The sequence below is a fragment of the Pipistrellus kuhlii genome, unplaced genomic scaffold (assembly GCF_014108245.1).
Source record: "Pipistrellus kuhlii isolate mPipKuh1 unplaced genomic scaffold, mPipKuh1.p scaffold_m20_p_8, whole genome shotgun sequence".
In the NCBI taxonomy this organism is placed as follows: Eukaryota; Metazoa; Chordata; class Mammalia; order Chiroptera; family Vespertilionidae; genus Pipistrellus; species Pipistrellus kuhlii.
The window spans coordinates 69,937,155-69,955,831 of NW_023425584.1; the positions used below are offsets into that span (position 1 = coordinate 69,937,155).

General features: G+C 48.9%; 2 protein-coding genes and 1 non-coding gene across 12 annotated transcripts in view; 1 reads left to right on the plus strand and 2 right to left on the minus strand.

Annotated features, from left to right (window-relative positions):
* On the minus strand, nucleotides 1-16,334 carry RPS15 (ribosomal protein S15). 2 transcript variants are annotated; one of them, XM_036425188.2, is made up of 4 exons: nucleotides 16,316-16,334; nucleotides 1,423-1,508; nucleotides 223-457; nucleotides 1-138 (listed from the first exon to the last, which is right to left on the minus strand). In XM_036425188.2, exons 1-4 carry the CDS (start codon nucleotides 16,316-16,318, stop codon nucleotides 25-27), a joined length of 438 nt encoding a protein of 145 aa, XP_036281081.1. In that variant the 5' UTR covers nucleotides 16,319-16,334; the 3' UTR covers nucleotides 1-24. The 2 variants fall into 2 exon arrangements, with proteins under 2 accessions (XP_036281081.1, XP_036281080.1); XM_036425187.2 differs by lacking the exon at nucleotides 16,316-16,334 and adding an exon at nucleotides 1,890-1,959.
* Nucleotides 3,989-4,117, plus strand: LOC118711975. Its single transcript, XR_004985914.1, has one exon. It is a non-coding gene; the product is annotated as a small nucleolar RNA SNORA11 (small nucleolar RNA).
* DAZAP1 (DAZ associated protein 1) overlaps nucleotides 13,559-18,677 on the minus strand; it is a 24,032-nt gene continuing 18,913 nt past the window's right edge. For 6 of the 9 annotated variants that reach the window (XM_045576757.1, XM_045576756.1, XM_036425131.2 and 3 more), the window contains 5 exons: nucleotides 17,919-17,948; nucleotides 17,649-17,789; nucleotides 16,316-16,492; nucleotides 15,511-15,576; nucleotides 13,559-14,510 (listed from right to left, as the gene is read on the minus strand). In XM_045576757.1, the coding sequence (XP_045432713.1) occupies nucleotides 14,338-14,510; nucleotides 15,511-15,576; nucleotides 16,316-16,492; nucleotides 17,649-17,789; nucleotides 17,919-17,948 (587 nt within the window). In that variant the 3' untranslated portion in view covers nucleotides 13,559-14,337. Of the gene's footprint in view, nucleotides 14,511-15,329; nucleotides 15,420-15,510; nucleotides 15,577-16,315; nucleotides 16,493-17,648; nucleotides 17,790-17,918; nucleotides 17,949-18,677 lie in introns of all 9 variants that reach the window. The other 3 variants (XM_036425133.2, XM_036425132.2, XM_036425136.2) reach the window with 2 other exon arrangements.

Sequence of the window (18,677 nt, forward strand, 5' to 3'; positions counted from 1 at the left end):
TGAGGTAAGTCCGCTTTTTATTAACTACTTGAGAGGGATGAAGCGGGAGGAGTGGGTGGCTCCAATGCCAGGCCTGCCGTGCTTCACGGGCTTGTAGGTGATGGAGAACTCACCCAGGTAGTGGCCAATCATCTCAGGCTGTGGAAGGCAAAGGATGGACCTGGTAAGTGACCGGGGAGGGCAGGCCCACACCCACCCAGGCAACACAGCCCCACCACACACCTTGATTTCCACCTGATTGAAGGTCTTGCCATTGTAGACGCCCACCATGCTGCCCACCATCTCTGGCAGGATGATCATGTCCCGCAGGTGTGTCTTCACCACCTCTGGCTTCTCCATGGGCGGGGCCTCCTTTTTGGCCTTGCGCAGGCGCTTCAGAAGCGAATGCTGCTTCCTCCGCAGGCCCCGGTTTAGCCGCCGCCGCTGCCGGGCACTGTACAGCTGCATCAACTGCTCACTGGGGGACAGGCAGGACAGAATATGTGGCCTAAGCCCTGGCGGATACCCACCCTTCACCACTGACACTAATGGTTCCCCATCGTGCCCCAAAGCAATGTTCACAGCCAGTCAAATATGCAAGAGGAATCCTGCAAAATCAACAACCTGCACAGCACTGTCTAGAAATGAGGAAGGACAGGCTGCTCAGGTGAGATGGTGCAGCTGGAACTTTGTGGACTAAAGGCTGTGTTGCTAGAGGCCTCAAGAACCCAGGAGAGCCGAGACCCGTTTGGCTCAGTGGATAGAGCGTCGGCATGGGGTTCGATTCCGATCAAGGGCATGTACCTTGGTTGCGGGCACATCCCCGGTAGGGGGGTGTGCAAGAGGCAGCTGATCGATGATTCTCTCTCGTTGATGTTTCTAACTATCCCTCTCTTCCTCTCTGTATAAAAATCAATAAAATATATAAAAATAGTTTTTTAAAAAAAAGAACCCAGGAGAGGAGCCGGGTCTGAGAAATGATCAGCCTCCTCTGTGTCCCCAGGAAACTGGATCCACCACGCCTAGACCCAGAAACACCTTCAGGAGTATCAGGGTCCCTCCCTCCTTCCCTCCTGTTTGGAGACTCAGACCCAAACCCGCCCTGACCCTGGGGACAAGAGTTTTAAGAAGCATAAGTCAGACCACCTAGAAGCTTCCAGCATTGACCAAATCTTAGACCTGGGGTTGCAAACTCCCACCCACAAGCCAAATCTGGCCCGATGACTGACCTTACAAGGCTTGTGAGCTACAGACATTTGCGTTTTCAAGTGAATGGAAAGTTGTCAAAAAGGACACCTTAACATTCTATTAATGTCAAACCTCTGAGCCGCAGCCCAACTGCATTGGATCTAAGGCCGAGTCAGCGAGTCAGGCTGCAGCTTCTAGCCCCTGGGACCCCCTCCCGCCGCCATCCCTCCCCACGGACGGCCGACCCTTACTTACTATGACATGTCAAGCAGTTGATCCAGATCCACGCCGCGGTAGGTGAACTTGCGGAAGGTCCGCTTCTTCTTCTGCTCCACTTCCGCCTGCGTGGGCCCGGGACAAGGGTGAGCGGGAGCCCGAGACCCATCTCCCACCCCGACGGCTACTGCGGGTCACCAGACGCAAAGGTCGTGCCAAAAAACGCGTGGCAGGCCCGGCAGAAAAGCCCGTGGGGACACACCACCTCGGGCGGGTCCGAGGGCGCCGGAGGCTAGGGGATTTGGCTGAGACAGGAGGGCAGGTACAGGCCTTTCCCTCCGCGAGTGGTCATGACACCCACAAGGACCGCGCACCCACATCCAGCGGCTCCGGAAGACTGGGGAACGTGTCTTAGAGGCACGGCCTGGCCCCGGCCTCCAAGGAGCAGCCAGAGCCAGGATGGCGCCGGATAAGCCCGCACAAACGAAGAAAGTCTCAACACTTACCATCTTGTCTGTTCCCCGGAAAGGCCAACCCGCTCGGCGCCTGCGCAATTATCTCCGGTTCGCCCACGGCCCCGCCCCTTGACGCTGCGTGCGCAAGCACTTCCGTTCCTGGAGGAGGATGTGCACCCTCTGCTGTCCGGAGGGTAGAGCGCAGGGACGAGGGCAAAAGCTTTTTTTTTTTTTAAGAGGATGCTTTGTAAAAAATATATATATTTTTAAATTGATTTCAGAGAGGAAAGAAGAGAGAGAGAAATATCAATGATGAAAATCACTGAGCAGTTGCCTCCTACACACCCCCTACTGGGGATTAAGCCCAAAACCTGGGCATATCCCATAGTCAGGAATGGAACTCGGAACCCCTCAGTCCGCAGGCTGATGCTCTATCCACAAAGCAAACCAGCTAGGGCAGCAAAAGCTTTTTAAAAAATATATATATTTTATTGATTTTTTTAGAGAGAGGAAGGGAGAGGAATAGAGAGCTAGAAACATTAATCAGCTGGAACCAGGGATGTGCCCGCAACTAATGTACATGCCCTTGACCAGAATAGAACTTGGGACCTTTCAGTCCGCAGGCTGAGGTTCTATCCACTGAGCCAAGCCGGTTTCTGCAGCAAAAGCTTTTGTTAAGGACTCGGACACACAGCCGAAACCGGTTTGGTTGCAGGCATGTACCCGTTAGGGCATGTGCAAGAGGCAGCTGATCGATGTTTATCTCTCTTCAATGTTTCTAGCTCTCTATCCCTCTCCCTTCCTCTCTGTTAAAAATCAATAAAATATATTTAAAAAACAAAAAGGACTTGGACACCACCCTCAGCCACCTAGAGTTTGGGCAATTCCTGAAAGTCAGTGCTCCTTTCAAGCCTCATATTTGTGCTCTATAATCTCCATTAATGGAACCCAACTAACAAGGGTTTATGGAGCACTACTGTTTGCAGCTGGTGCTGTCTGGTTTTAGTCCAGAGTTCCGTAACGGAGCTGATCCTGTTGTAATAGCTAGTTGTTAATAACAGGGAAGTAGTGAAAGGAAGGCCAAATATTTTTTTTAAATATATTTTATTGATTTTGTACAGAGAGGAAGGGAGAGAGATAGAGAGTTAGAAACATCGATGAGAGAGAGTCATCCATCAGCTGCCTCTTGCACACCCCCTACTGGGGATATGCCCACAACCAAGGTACATGCCCTTGACTGGAATTGAACCCGGGACCCTTCAGTCTCCAAGCCGACTCTCTATCCATTGAGCCAAACCGGTCTCGGCGGAAGGCCAAATATTATTAGGCATGTCATTTGGGCAGCTTCACAGGAAACTAAAGCTTTATACTCCACAGGGAGCTGCTGGTCTATTCCCTGCAGATCTCTGGGAAGAGACAGGACAGGGAGGAGAATATATGTATGCCCAGTAAAGTTGGGGTGATGTTGGGAAGGTACCTGTCAGGGACACCTGGGAACAGGTCATTGGTCAGAATGAGTGTGGCCAATGCAAGGGCATGAAATTTGGGATACTTAATTTCCTAAACAAAGGAGTTCACTCTTGTGCTCTGTGCTCTTGGTTCCTCCTATGCTCTTGAGACTGTTTTTTAAAAATATATATTTTATTGATTTTTTTTTTTTTTTGCAGAGAAGAAGGGAGAGGGATAGAGAGTTAGAAACATTGATCAGCTGCCTCCTGCATACCTCCTTTTGGAGATGTACCTGCAATCAAGGTACATGTCCTTGACCGGAATTGACCCTGGGACCTTTCAGGCCACAGGCCGAGCCACACCGGCTACAGCTGCTCTTGGGACTCTTATTGCTCCTGACATGCTCTCCTGCATTCACCAACATGTGGACCCCAACAGCGATTCATGAACTGCAGCTAGCCTCATGCTGAACTGGATCTGGCTGCAATCTGGAGCGACAATTCGGACACTGGCTTTGTTTCTGGCTCCACTGGAACTCCAGCTGCACCTCTTCAATGACTGGAATGGACTTTGGAAACCCATGGTTGTATTTCCACACAAATGAAGATCACTTGGGGAGGGAGGGCATGTATGGGAGTGGGGGTGGGGTGGGGATTGGTAAGGTATGTATACATATAATACCTTCGTAAAAAAAATGAGGGTGGGTGTGAAGAGAGCAGAGCGCCTGAAGAATGGCTCCTCTGTGAATAACACACCCAACAGCAACTTGGGCCTATTCTTCACAGGTGGCAGGACACCATGACTTTCCTGTGACATTAAGCCCAATACATGAGAAAAAGACAAAAAAAGTATGCCAAGGGATAAAGTATAGGACACCTGAACATTACTGCATAGAGAGGATGACCATTAGAGTGCCCAACAAAACATGCCTGTTTCTTTATAATACACGGGTGGTTATCTTTACCATTAGTGTTCTTCCCTTTCTTTGTTGGGGAATAACCTTTATTAGTTGAAATTCATAGCCTGTATTAAGTGTTTTTTCACTCACCCTGACTGGTTTGACTCAGTGGATAAAGTGTCGGCCTGCGGACTGAAGGGTCCCAGGTTCGATTCCGGTCAAGGGCATGTGTCTTGATTGCGGGCACATCCCCAGTGGGGGGTGTGCACGAGGCAGCTGATTGATGTTTTCTCTCTCATCGATGTTTCTGACTCTATCCCTCTCCCTTCCTCTCTGTAAAAAAATCAATAAAAAATATATTTTTAAAAAACTTAACAACAAAAAGTACATAAAAAAGGTGAGGGAAAAAGAAAAACAAACAAATGAAAACCACTCATCCTGCCCTGGCCGGTTTGGCTCAGTGGATAAAGCGTTGGCCTGCGGACTGGAGGGTCCTGTGTTCGATTCCAGCCAAGGGCACACGCCCGGGTCGCGGGCTCTGTCTCCAGTGGGGGGCCTGCAGGAGGCAGCAGATGGTTGTTTCTCTCTCATTCATTGATGTTTCTAACTCTCTCTCTTCTCTCTTCCTCTCTGAAATCAATAAAAAATATATTTAAAAAATCATTCCTCCTGTGAAAGTCTCAGAAAATTCTTTTTCTTGAGATATCATAAGGACCCCAACTCCAGCATCCAGAGGGAAGAGGACACCCCAATTTCTCTGATAACTGAGCTGTTGTTGCAGAATGGGAGGTAGTCCCCGTAAGGAACATGTTAATACAGATAGTAGAGCCAGGAGGAAAACCCAGGAGGGGTGGGACTACGGCGTCTAACATGGTCAGAAAAAGGCATCCCTGATAAGAACCAGTCAGCCTTAATTGACAAAATTATATAATTAACAACTATATAACAGCTGCTAGGTTTGTAACATAAATTAATAACGGCAATAGCAAAAAAAGGAACAATGGACTAAATAGGAATACTGTTATTTTTCATTGATTAGAGAGAGAGAAAGGGAGAAACACTGATTTGTTGTTCCACTCACTTATGCATTCATTGGTTGATTCCTGTGTATGCCCTGAATTGGGATCAAACCCACAACCAGGAAGTTAGTGTCCATCTGAAGGTGATTCTTGTATATTAAGGTGTATATGGTACCATAGGACCCAGCAATCTCACTTCAGGGTGTATACTCCAAAGAACTGAAAGCAATGATTTAACCAGATTTGACAATCATGTTTATTTATTTATTTTTAAAATGTATTTTATTGATTTTTTACAGAGAGGAAGGGAGAGGGATAGAGAGCTAGAAACATCAATGAGAGAGAAACATCAACCAGCTGCCTCTTGCACACCCCCTATCGGGGATGTGCCCGCAACCAAGGTACATGCCCTTGACCGGAATCGAACCTGGGACCCAGGTTCAGTCCTCAGGCTGACACTCTATCTAGTGAGCCAAACCGGTTTCGGCTGCACACTCATGTTTAGAACAGCATGACTCAAGAGGTGAAAACAATCCAAATGTCCATGGACAGATGAGTGAATAAGCAAAATGTGGTGCATCTCCACACTGGAATACCATTCAGCCTTTATTTATTTGTTTGTTTGTTTATTTATATTTTTTTACATTCAGCCTTAAAAATGAAGGAAATTTACAGCTGCTACAATGTGGATGAACATGCTCAGTGAGATAAGCCAGACACAAAAGGACAAATGTGTGTGATTCCACTCATAGGAGGTCCCTAGAGGAGTCAGATTTATAGAAAAAGAAAGCAACCCTGAAAAAAATGGTGGCAGAGTAGGAGGATGCTGCATGGACATGCTCCTAGGAACAAACTGGAATTACAACTGTAATTGCAACGGAAAGGCTTCCTGAATAATCAACGGAAAACTCACAGGAGAGAACCCTGATACCTAAGGACCGAAGGTGGAGACCACTTAGAGACTGGTAGGAGGGGTGGAGGCGTGAAAGCGCTGGCCAGGCACCCACAAACGGGAACTGAAGTCCCAGAGAGAGATCTCAACTGTGGGGGATGCCGCTGAGAACCCTGGGAGCTGGGCCCCCCAGCAGAGAGCACCAAACTGAGGAGGGTACCCACACAGCATCTAGCTGTGAAAAGCAGTGGGGTACTATCTACCAGAGAGTGGCAGCTGAAAGTTTGGGCACCCTCTTAAAGGGCCAACACATAAAAATTCCCTGTGGAGCCGAAACCGGTTTGACTCAGTGGATAGAGCGTCAGTCTGCGGACGGAAGGGTCCCAGGTTCGATTCTGGTCAGGGGCATGTACATTGGCTGTGGCCACATCCCCAGTGGGGGGAGGGGGTGTAGGAGGCAGTTGGTCGATGTCTCTCTCTCTCCTTCCTCTCTGTAAAAAATCAATAAAATATCTTAAAAAAAAAATTCCCTGTGCTCTGGCAGAGGGACAGTGAAGGGGACTGGAGCTGTGAGAGCCGAACCCAGGATTGGGGACTCAAGGGATCGAGCTCAGAAGGCAGACACAGGTTTCCTGGGCTGAGTCATTCCCTCACACAGCGGAGGACATCTTTCCCTCATAGACCACTGCCTGGCCTGGGGATGAATACAATGGACACACCCCATTGGAAAACATTTAGCACCAAGGCCACTGAAGAGATTAAAAGTAACAATTAACCTCCAGGCAGAAGCAACTGCCCAATCCTGTTGATAAGACTCACCATTGCCTGGCTGGTGGCAGGCAACTCAGATGGAATCTTGCCCTAACAGGTTTGGCTCAGTAGATAGAGCATTGGCCTGTGGACTGAAAGGTCCCAGGTTCAATTCTGGTCAAGTACCTTGCTTGTTGGGCACATCCCCAGTAGGAGGTGTGCAGGAGGCAGCTGATCGATAATTCTGATTCTCTATCCCTCTACCTTCCTCTCTGTAAAAAATCAATAAAATATATTTATTTTTTTTTTAAAAAAGATGGAATCCTATTAGTCTGTGGACAGAGGCGGTATCTGAAGGCTTTGAGTCTTGGCTTGATCCAATTAGTCAAAAACAGCCTTTAACACTGCCCTGCACTAGAGATCGAGAGGTAAAGAGCAGTGGTCGCCAACCAGTGGTCCATGGACTATTGGTTGTCTGTGAGGTAAGAAAGGTTGGTGATTGCTGGTATAGAAGATCTACCTAAAACATAGTCACCAACCCAAACAGACAACCAAAATGAAAGAACTAGTGAATTCTCCAGAAGAGATAAATGAAGCAGAGATAAGAAGTTTATCTGAAACAAAGTTCAGAGTAATGATGTTAAAAATACTCAACAATATGAAAAAAGATATAGTAACTATGAAAAAAGAACAGTCTGAGATAAAGAATGACATAAAACAGCCGAAACTGATTTGGCTCAGTGGATAGAGCGATGGTCTGCAGATTGAAAGGTCCCAGGTTCTGTTGGCAATAAATGAGCCTCAGCTGGTTCAGTGCTGCCCAAGCCCCACCCTGCGGGCCTGATGGTAGGGCGCCCTGGAGGCTGAGGCAGTGGCTTTCCTGCAGCACATACACACAAGAAAAGGTCCCAGGTTCGATTCAGGGCATGTACCTTGGTTGCGGGCATATCTCCGGTAAGGGTTGTGCAGGAGGCAGCTGATCGATGTTTCTCTCTCTCTCTCCCTTCCTCTCTGTAAAAACTCAATAAAAAACATATTTAATAAAATAAAATGTGAAAAATTAAAGACAAACAATCTTAAAGGAAGCAAGAGAAAACTGTTACCTATAAAGGAGCTCCCATAAAGCTGACACCTGATTTCTCATCAGAAACTCTACAGGCCAGAAGGGAATGACATGAAGTACTCAAGGTAATGGAAAGCAAGGATCTGAGACCAAGATTGCTATATCTAGCAAGGCTATCATTCAAAATAGATGGTCAAATAAAGAGCTTCCCAGACCAAAAAAAAAAAAAAGGCTAAAGGAGTTCACCACCAAGCCAGCATTATAAGAAATGCTGAGAAGAAACAGAGAGAAACCTAGCCATACAGAATTAAAATGGCTATAAATATCTCTCAGTAACAACCCTAAATGTAAATGGATTAAATATTCCAATTAAAAGGTGTAGAATAGCTGAGTGGATATAAAAACAAGACCCAACCTCAAAACAAGAAACCTGTCTACAAGAGACCCACCTCAAAACAAAAGACACACAGAATGAAAGTGAAGGGATGGAAAAATTTTTTCCAAGCAAATGGAAAAGAAAAAAGCTGGAATAGTAATACTCATATCCATCAAAATAGACTTTAAAAGCATCATGTTAAGCAAAATAAGCCAGTTGGAGATAAATATCATATGATCTCACTCATTTGTGGAATGAACAATATAAACTGAAGAGCAAAAATAGAGCCAGAGGGGGAAAATAATATATACCATGGAATATAATAGAAGTAATCCTGTTACTTGCAGATTTTTAATATTTCCTACAACTTTTGTGATATACTATGTCAGTACAGTTTTGGTAATATTATTATACTCAAAATCCTTTTATTCTTGGAATATTAATGTTTATTGCATGTAAAATTATATGTAAGTTCATTTTTCTTGAATAATTGGTGTTTATTGCATGTAACTAGTTTTCTTGAGATATTAATATTTATTGCATGTAACATTATATTTAAAATTATTTTTCTTGAAAAACAAAACAAAACAAAAAAAAACTGAAGGAAAAAAAAGAAAGCAACCCTGGCCAGCTTTGCTCAGTGGATAGAGTGTCGGCCTGCAGACTGAGGGACCCAGGTTTGATTCTTCAAGAACGTTGGTTGCAGGTCCCTGGGCTCTGGTCCGGGTGTGTGCAGGAAGCAACCAATAGATGTGTCTCACTCACATTGATGTTTCTCAGTCTTTCCCCCCCCCTTTCCACTTTCTCTAAAATCAAAGGAAAAATATCCTTGGGTTAAGATTTAACAAAAAAAAAGAAAAAAAGAAAAGAAAAACAAAGCACAATGGAGTCAGGGCTGGGGGATGGTGGGGAAGAATTAGTGTTTTTTTGTTTTGTTTTTTTTAGTCCTCATCCAAGGATTCATTGGTTTTAGAGAGGGAGAGACAGAAAAAAGTATTGATGTGAGAAACATTTGTCAGTGGCCTCTGATCAGATCTCGAACCCACAGTGCCCTGTCGGGTAATCAAACCTGTGACCCTTTGGTGCACAGGAAAATGTCCAACTAACTGAGCCACACCAGCCAGGGCAGGAAGATAGTGTTTTCGGTGGAGAGAGTTCCAGTTTTGGAAAATGAGAAAGTCCTAGAGATGGTGGGAATGGACGCAAAACAACGTGAAGGTACTTAATGCCACTGAGCTGTGCACTGAAAAATGGTGAAAAATGGCAAATTTGATGTGCATTTTGCTACAGAAAAAAAACAAAACAAACAAAAAAACAACAACAACTAGTCCAGCCAGTGTGGCTCAGTGGCTGAGCATTGACCTATGAACCAGGTTAAGGTTTGATTCCTGGGCAGGCTCCATCCTCAGTGTGGGGCCTGCAGGAGGCAGCCAATCAATGATTCTCATTGATGTTTCTATCTCCGCCGCCGGACCCTTCCTCTCTGAAAGCAACAAAAATACATTAAAAAACAAAACAAAAACACGGCGAACACCGCGCCTGTCATAGCGGAGAAAATGGACATGTCTCTGAACATCATCAATCTGAACCGGAGCGAGCGGGGGCTGCGGGGCTGGGCCGCGGTGCAGAGTGCGGGCCGCTGATGAGGGGGCCGGGTCCGCGGGCCCATCGGAACCGGCCGGGGCCCTACAACCACCGGAAACAACTTCCTGACAAGTGGCAACAGGGCCTTTTCGACAGCGGCTTTGGCGGTGGCGCCGCGTGGAGACGGGTGGGAAACGGCTGGTGTCCAACCTGCATTTCGGGTGCCCGACGCTGATGCCAGGAACTCTGCGGAATTCGGGGCTTTGGAGGCTGCCGGGCACCAAGACCGTTCTGGCTGCAGCCTGGGAGCAGCCCATGAGAGCCGAGCAGAAGGCAGACGCCCTGAAAGCTAGGAACCAGCCAGCGGCGCCCCTGCGGAGGCTGCCCCATGGACATGCAGCTCCTCCAGTCACAGACACACGCAGCGGCGTGAACAGGCGGGATTCCCGCCTAGAAACCGGGGATCGGAGGTTTCGGCGGCGGCGGCGGCACCGGGAGGCGCCCGAGGAGGAGTTGGAAGCAGCAGGTCTCTGCGGAGCTGGACGCCCAGCTGGACGCTGACCGCGCGAGGGTGGACACGGGTTAAAGCACAGCAAGTCCGCGCTCGGAGCTGGCCTAGACCCCGGCTGGGCCCTGAGGCCAATGATGGAGCTGTTTCTTCTGTTTTGAAATAGGATTTAAAACTCGTATAAAGATTTTTCTTTTCCTTTTGTATTTTTTTTTTTCTGAAACAGTCCTGTTTTGTACCGAGTTATTTTTTGGGATAAATTTTACTGGTTGCTGTTGTGGAGGAGGGGGCGTTTTCACCTTTGCCATAATAAACAGAAACGAGTGTAGGAAAAAAACCAAAAACACATACACAACCATGTACTACAGAAACATGGAGTGTTAACATACTGCACAATATTTCTAAGTTACTCTGCTGTGGTAAGAGTATTTACTTTAACATCAGATTATTCTGTGATGTCTTTTAAACTTTTTGGAAAAATACATCATTTGTAAAGAAACCTTGATTTGGGTTCAGTATAATATTGGTTTTTAAAACTATGAATGTTGTTTTTCTTTTATTTTTATGAGAAAGTGGAAGAAAATTACTTTGGAAGAAAATGGGCTTCTGTTTAAGTGTTGAAATATATATATATATATATATATATATATATATATATATACACACACACATACATATATATAGTGAATTTAAGGAGCCTACAATTACCTATAAGTTTTACAGAACCACCTGCTTTTGGTGATTGTAAATAAACTCTCAAAACTTCCTTGAAAGGCTCCATACAGACTGTGTCAATTGACCGGAAAATTTAATAAATTAGTAATTAAATACATTTTACAATGTGGTCTCTTTAAGGGCAATTTCAGCAGTTAACTTGAAAGAAAAAAATGTGTACATAGGTAACATCACTTGCAGTGAAATAAAGCTCAGTTTGTGCTCACACACACACACACACACACACACACAAACTCCACAAAAATAACATATGTGAATAGTAAGCTTCTTAGAAGACCCTCTAAGAAAATTACCAAAAATAAATATAATGAAAAGTCATTTTAAAAAAGACTTCTAGTATTTTGACTGCAAAAAAAAACCCAAACAAACCCAAAGCAAAACAAAACAAAAAAACATACAAAACACTAAGGGAGGCATAAAAGGCAAAAAAAACACATAACTTAGAAAACACAGTGAAATGGCTGAGGACAGCCCAAGCATATCAGTAACATAAATGCGAACTGGCTCCCAGCTCCGCCAAGAGGGTGCCTTCCTCGAAGAGGGAGCAGGTGTGGCAAGGTCCTGGGGTTTGGGATGACCTGGGTGAGATCGGAGCCTCCCGTCCCCTCCTGGCCTCCTCTTGCTTGTTGGGTAGGGCTTGGCTGGCACCAGTGGCTCTGCGGGAGCTGGGCTGCCTGGCGGAAAGGAAAGTCTTCAGGGAAGCTGAGAATCTCCTCAGCCATTTCCGAGATCCTGGGAGAAGAGCCAATTAAACTCTACCCAAAGGAGGGTATGTCCCTCCCTGTCCCCCAGGGAATATATCATTCGGGCCACAGGATTCCTTCTTTAGGGTGTGAAGGGTGTGACATTGGCTGCCGAGAACCCTCACTGGCTGGAAATCGCTGTTTGCACAATGCCCTTAGCCAGAGACCTAAAATTAAAAATCGAATGTTGCCAATTAATTTCAGTAATAAAAGGAGCAAAAGTTTATTAGCTGAGATGACCATGGAGTGATCCTGCTCCTTCCTGCTTCTGTAAACCTCGGTGGCAGCAGCTCCAGAGGGAACATGAGAGGCTACCACCCAGGGGGGTTTTGGAGATCACAGTGAAGGCTCCTGGGGGAGGGTGATGGCTGTTCTGTTAATTAGTTTATCTCAAGCCTGGCACATTGGAGGCATCAAACCATTTGGACAAATCTGCTTTTTTTTTCCATTTTAAAATCTTTTTTTTTTTTTTAATATATTTTATTGCTTTTGTACAGAGAGGAAGGGAGAGAGATAGTTAGAAACAACGATGAGAGAGAGTCATCAACCAGCTGCCTCTTGCACACCCCCTACTGGGGATGTGCCCGCAACCAAGGTACATGCCCTTGACCGGAATCGAACCCGGGACCTTTCAGTCCCCAAGCTGATGCTCTATCCATTGAGCCAAACCGGTTTCGGCTGTATTTTAAAATCTTGATTGTGATCTTTAGAATGACAAAATAATGGCCCCCAATGACATACTTTGAGACCATGTCAGACTCCTAATCTCTAGAACTGTGAGAAAATAAACATGTGTTGTTTTAAGCCAGTTTGTGGTGATTGGTCAGTGGCCACAGGACAGCCACACCCAGAAAATTGGTGACAGCTGTTTCCCAGGAGTCAGACTCCTGGAATCAGGAACCTGTCCCCACTGTCCCACCTCTCCAAGAGGCCAGACCAGCCTCAGCCAAGGGAGTCCAGCCTGCAAGCTCTGACTCACCTCTTTTCAGGGTTGCAAATAGGGGCTTCAATGACTGTTAAAGTCCTGTGTAACTGGGGTGAGGGACAGTCAAGAAAATGCCCAAAATATTGGAGGCTGGAAGGACTTTGCAAGCCAGGCCTATAGGAGGGGCAGTAGCCCTTGTAGGATGTCAGATCCCGTTCCAACTTCCTCGGCCCTGGGCTCTCAGCTCCCCTTAGTCTCCTACCCCCTCTCCCACTCATCTCTAGGATCCACGTGGACTTGGCCCAAGGGCTGTGAGCAAGCTGTCCTACTCCCGGTCCCAGCCCTGCCTCTTGGGCCATAATAAGTGTCCAAGCCAGCATACTTTGTCCCAAGGCCTTGGCTGAATGCCCCAATGCCCACATCACCCATGTCAACAGCCCCATTTGTGCAAAGGTTGAGTGGCCTTTCCAAAGACACAGTCCAGGTATCACTCCCAGAGGGACCAGGGAGGCCTGGCCAGTCCCCAGCCAGAACTGTCTGTACGTCTTTTCCTTGGCACCCAGCGAGTGGCTATGAATTCTAGAACCTCACACTGGCACTGCAGCTCTCACCGGGCCCCTAACTATCCTAAAGCCCACATCTGCCAGAACACAGAGACCCCTAGACCCCCTGAAGCAGGCCTCAAGCCTGCAAAACCACAGGGGAGCCAGGACAGATGCAGGTCCTCCTGTGGGGGGGCTCTCCCCCAGCAGGGAGGGAACAAATGACACAACATGGATTCTAATCCAAACGCACTTCTCTTTATTCAAACCAGGGTCACACTGGTCAGTGGGGATGCCCTGAAGCCACATGCGCGGGAAGTAGGCTGACAAGACCTCCTGGTCCTGATGCAGTTGGACGCGGGGTGGTTGCCAGCCGAGCCAGGCGGGTGAGCCCCCATGGTGCACTTGCAGACACCGCCAGGCAGATCAATCGACAAAAGCAAGGAATAAACAAAACGAAACACACTCAGTAGATTGCTTTTTTAAGCTCCAGAGTTTCTGGACCAACGAGTCCCAACCCTCAAAGCCAGGAGTACGGGGCCCAAAAATGCCCCTCACTTCCACCAGTGCCGACAGAAACCCTGTTTTAAATTAAAAAATAAGCCAGTATACATTGTAGAAAATTTATCTTAAAAATCTCACAATTTGTAAATGTATATTTTTTTCTTTAACATAAAAGTTTACAATATACGGTAAAACAAAAGGCTCAGGAAAATAATTTCAAAAAAAAAAAAAAGGAAGAAAAAGAAACCTGAAGTTTTGAATTAAAGCTGAAGACTTTTTAAAACCCTGTTGTTGAACCAGTGACTTTTTTTTTATTGTGCTGATGGGTTAGAGAAAGAAATATATTTAAAAACTTCAGTTCAGTCACCCACAGCCGCCTCCAAAAGCCTCACGTCTGCCCCTCCCCCCAAGGTTGAATCGCGATTTTTCTGCCAAGTTTGTGATTGTCACGAGTTCACAAGTTTCGAATCCTGGGTCTCAGCCATCTAGCCGCCTGCGTGGCACCAGCTAGCTAGCGTCGGTAGGGGTGGAATCCTTGAACATTGTGGTTCTGACCTCGTCCGAAGCCACTTCCACCAGCAGGGGGGCCCCCGGAGCCTGGCACTGAGGGGCCCCCATAGGAGGGGGGCTGCTGGCTGGGGTCTGAGAAACCCTGCCCAAAGCCGGCCAAGTCCTGTCCATAACCTGCGGGGAGAGAGTGCAATGAGTGGCCGGGTAAGCTGGTCCCACCTGACAGCACTGGGCCCCAGGAGCACGTGTCTCCAGAAAAGCCCACCCCAAAACCCAGCAGACCCTGTCTCCACACGGAAATAAAAGAGTCTATGAGACCTCGAGGACCCATGGCCTGTCCTGTCTGATCCTGGCCAACCCTCCCCTGTCCCAAAGTCTTAGGGCGGGAGCCCTGGTGGCAGAGCTGAAGGTCAGGAGAGACCTTTGGGCTTGGAGACACACATCACCTGGCCCAGGTTGGCGGACCCTGGGTTCCTAGAAAGTCTGTTCTCGAGTACAATGCAGGGTGAGCTCAGGCATGACTTTCAGGATCTAAGGAAACAGCTACTCTGCCCTAGCCTCCCTCCAGGATGCACTTCAGGCCCCAGACGGTCCTCCCTCCAGAGTTGACCCAACCTGGAAGCTTCCATAACACGGGAGTGGGCAGGGACTACATGCGGACCATTAGGCTTCCATGACTCCAGTTGGCTGCACCTGCAGAGCCCATCTGGGTGGGGCAGGTCCCTCTCTAAAAAGGACCCTGACCCTGTACTACTGGCCTTCTGGAACGAGGGGCAGCACTGTCCTCGCTCCCTGCCCACCCGGACCACACACTTTGGACGAAGGCCATCCCAGGGCCCCCGGATTCCCAATTGGGGGCACACTCAGAGGCAGAGCTCCTGGGTGGTGTCCCAGAGGGCAGTGTGGTTCCACCCCGCCCGGGACAGCAGAGGAGGCAACGTCCGGTGCCGGGTGCAGGCAGGTGAGGACCGTGCATGAGGAGGCGCCACCTACCTAGGCCATATCACTGCTCAGCCTGACCATAAGAGTGTAAACAAAGAATGGGCCCGAAGCCCGCCGGGTCTTGAGAATAGGTACCCAGGCCTGGCGAGAGACGAGACCAGGGTGACTACCCCAGGGTGGTAGGGAGGGGACACACTCGAGATCATGTACACCCCCACCCAGGGCCGCTCACATGTCTGCCGCCAACACGTCCTGTTCCAGGCAGGGTCGAGAACCCACGTGCTCAGTGACCACAGCCCTGCAAGGCCCCGAAGGGAACAAGAGTGTACGATGCAGGGGTTCTGGGGGGCATCTGGTCAGCTGGCGGGACTGCATTTGAGGGTAAGAGTGGATCGACCTGCAGATATCATGGTCTTGGGTGACACACAGTTCACACCACGACATGGAAAACCAGGGGGTGAAACTCTCATAGGAGATCTGAAGGCCCTGGCCCCTCACGGCAGGCAGGGGACTGACCCCGGTGTGGGAGAGACCCAAAGCTACACCCTGTCCTCACAGAAGTTTCCCCACTCAGCTGTCACCTTGCAGACCCGATTCAGAAGCACCTCCTCCATGACCAGCCCCTCAAGTGAAGCACAAAGCCAACGCCAAAGCCGGTACCTGCCCCAGACCAGAGCAAGACCACCCAGCCGACACTCTTGCCTGCACTCTGCACTCGGATAATCGAGGCACTGAAGGGACAAGCCTGCAGGGAGTCCTCGGCCCAACAGCAATTGCAGCCCTCGCACCATCCTCCTAGGGGCCCAGCCATAGCCTCTTTTCCAAACCCTTAGGCCTGGGATCACCTGCTATGCAATCCATGCTTTTCTACGATTAGTGCCCTGGCAAAAACCCAAGCAACCAAAGCTTGACGCTTGCTTGTTCCTAGGTCACGTGAACTCTCCAACAACTCCCATACCTCAGACCACCCAACCCAGAAACACTGGTGGGAAATCCACCTGTGAGGGAGGAAGTCAGGGGGAAGCATGGCCACTCACCATACTGACTGTAGGGGAAGTCTGGCTGTGCCGTTGGGGGCTTGCTCATATCCGGGGCAGCCTGAGAGGGAGGCGGCGGGAAGGCCAGAGGTGCTGCCCCAGGAGTGGCAGGTGGAGGGGGGACCCCCGGTGGCGCAAACTGATCTGGCGGTGGAGGTGGAGGCCCATAGCCAAAACCTGCAAACAAACGGGACAGAAAAACAGACACCATGCTTGCCCACGGCCCAGACACCAGGAGCCTTCAGAGGATTCCCATCTGAAATGCATGAGCGGCCAGGCCCTGAGAACGAAGGGTAAGAGACCAGCATGAACACTGGGGGCAGCTGGCACAGCGGGAGCTGAAGCAGGCCAGGAACTAGGTGCCTGTGGTGGGTGCTGGCTATAATTCACTGCTCAGGAATGCTCATTAGAAGGACAGAAGTCAACCGTCCAACACAATCCAATCCATGTGCTTTGAGAAGACAAAAGTCACACCCAATCCATGCTTCATCCTCAGGATGCAGATAATGTTTCTATCCACCTCTGATCTTGTTAGAGCAGACACACCTTTTCTCTAAAGAGCCAAAGGCAAAGCCATCATGAGGCCCTGCTCCAGGCCACAGAACTGAATTGCTCAGTCCTCAGCCACTGGTAGTCACTGAGCCTACAAATGTGGCTGGTCCAACACTGCCCCAAAAATGACACATCTGGATCCCAAGGACTTATTAGTAAAAAGACTGTAGGACCCTTTATGTTGGTGAAATGATAGGTGGCCATCTGAGTTTTGTGAGGGGTTCCTCTTTACTATGGAACCCAGCTCCTAGAGAGGGGGAGAGAAATTGATGTGAGAAACATCAATCAGTTTTCTTCGGTATGTAACCCAACAGTGGATCAATCCGGTAACCCAGGTATGTGCTCCAACTGGGAATCGAACCAGCTACCTTTGGGTGCACAGGATGACAATCAACAAACTACACCAGCCAGGCTGGGCTGCGCCCTTTTGTTCTGAGGGTACTGAGGTCAGAGGAGAACCCTAACCTTCCCAGATCTTCAACCACAAAGGCACAGAGGAAAGTGAATCAAGACCTGAAGCCCCTCAATTATGAATCACCGAGTTTAGGTCTAGAGACTCATTCGAGGCATGACCATGAGGAAGAACAAGGTCTCTGTGCTGGGACAACTCATGCGGCCGGCCCACAGGAGCCAAAGCCAACAAATGTGGAGTCCACAAGGCCAGCCCATCCTTTGCCTCCAGACAGAGGAACCAGGACAGGCTTCCGACTGCAGCCCCAGTGCGAGAGCCAGGTGGTCTATAAGAGGTGCTGAAAAGCCCTCCCGTGGCCCCAGGACTTACTGAATTGTGGGGGGGCTCCGTAGCCCTGCGGGAAGCCCTGTGGAGGAGGGAACCCTCCAGGAGGGGTGGACACAATGTAAGAGGTGAATGGCGGAGGTGGTGGGGGAGCTCCTCTTCCCGCAGGGGGCGGTCCATAGCCACCTGGAACACAGGACACAGGGTGAGGGAGAACATGCGACACACAACCCCCTCCTGCCCAGACCCGGGCCTGCCGGGGGCCCGCTGCACTTGGGATTTTGTAATCTTCCCGTTTCCCGAACAAAGACTTACCAATTGCCTGTCCTGCTGGCACCCACATTCCTAAACCAGAAAACAAAGATACGGATTGGTGCTGTTAGACCAATGTCACCAATGGATGCCAAGCACTGCCCTGCCCTCGTACTCCTGAAGCCCCTTCTCAACACGCCGTGATCCCAAGAGCACCAGGTTCTGCTGACCATGTCCTCTTCCACAGGGGAGGATTCAGAGAAAAGCCACTGGATCAATGGCCTGGCTCTTAAACAGAACCGTCAGAAGGGATGGAGGAAACACCCACAGGTCAGAGACTCAGGTGCATGTGTGGCATCTCAGGCCTGACTACCGGCCGAGCATGGATCCTTCACCTGCTGGTGGATGAGTGTCTGGAATTAGTAGTTTACTGGAGCTGTTTCATTTTGCAATAAATGCAGATTTTAAAAATGAGAGAGCAGGGATAAAGCCTTGAAATGTGTAGATAGCTCTGCAAAACCAGGGGTGTTGGGTGCCCTGGGTATAGACAGGCCAACTTGGCCTCCATCTGCTCCTCTCAGGACACTGCCACTTATTTGGGTTTCCAACAAGGAAGGAGGCTCCCATCCCCAACCATCCTGCCAGGCTGTCCTAACCGCTCTCTGGACCACACACAGAGGACCCAACAGCCCAGCTGATGTCAGCCCAAAACCTGGGGAACAGAAAAGACCTAAAGAACCCTAGAAGCAGGACTCTCCTAGCCAGGCGAAAACCTCACCTGCTCACCATCAGTCTCAAACCCACCAGGTTATCCTGCCCTGT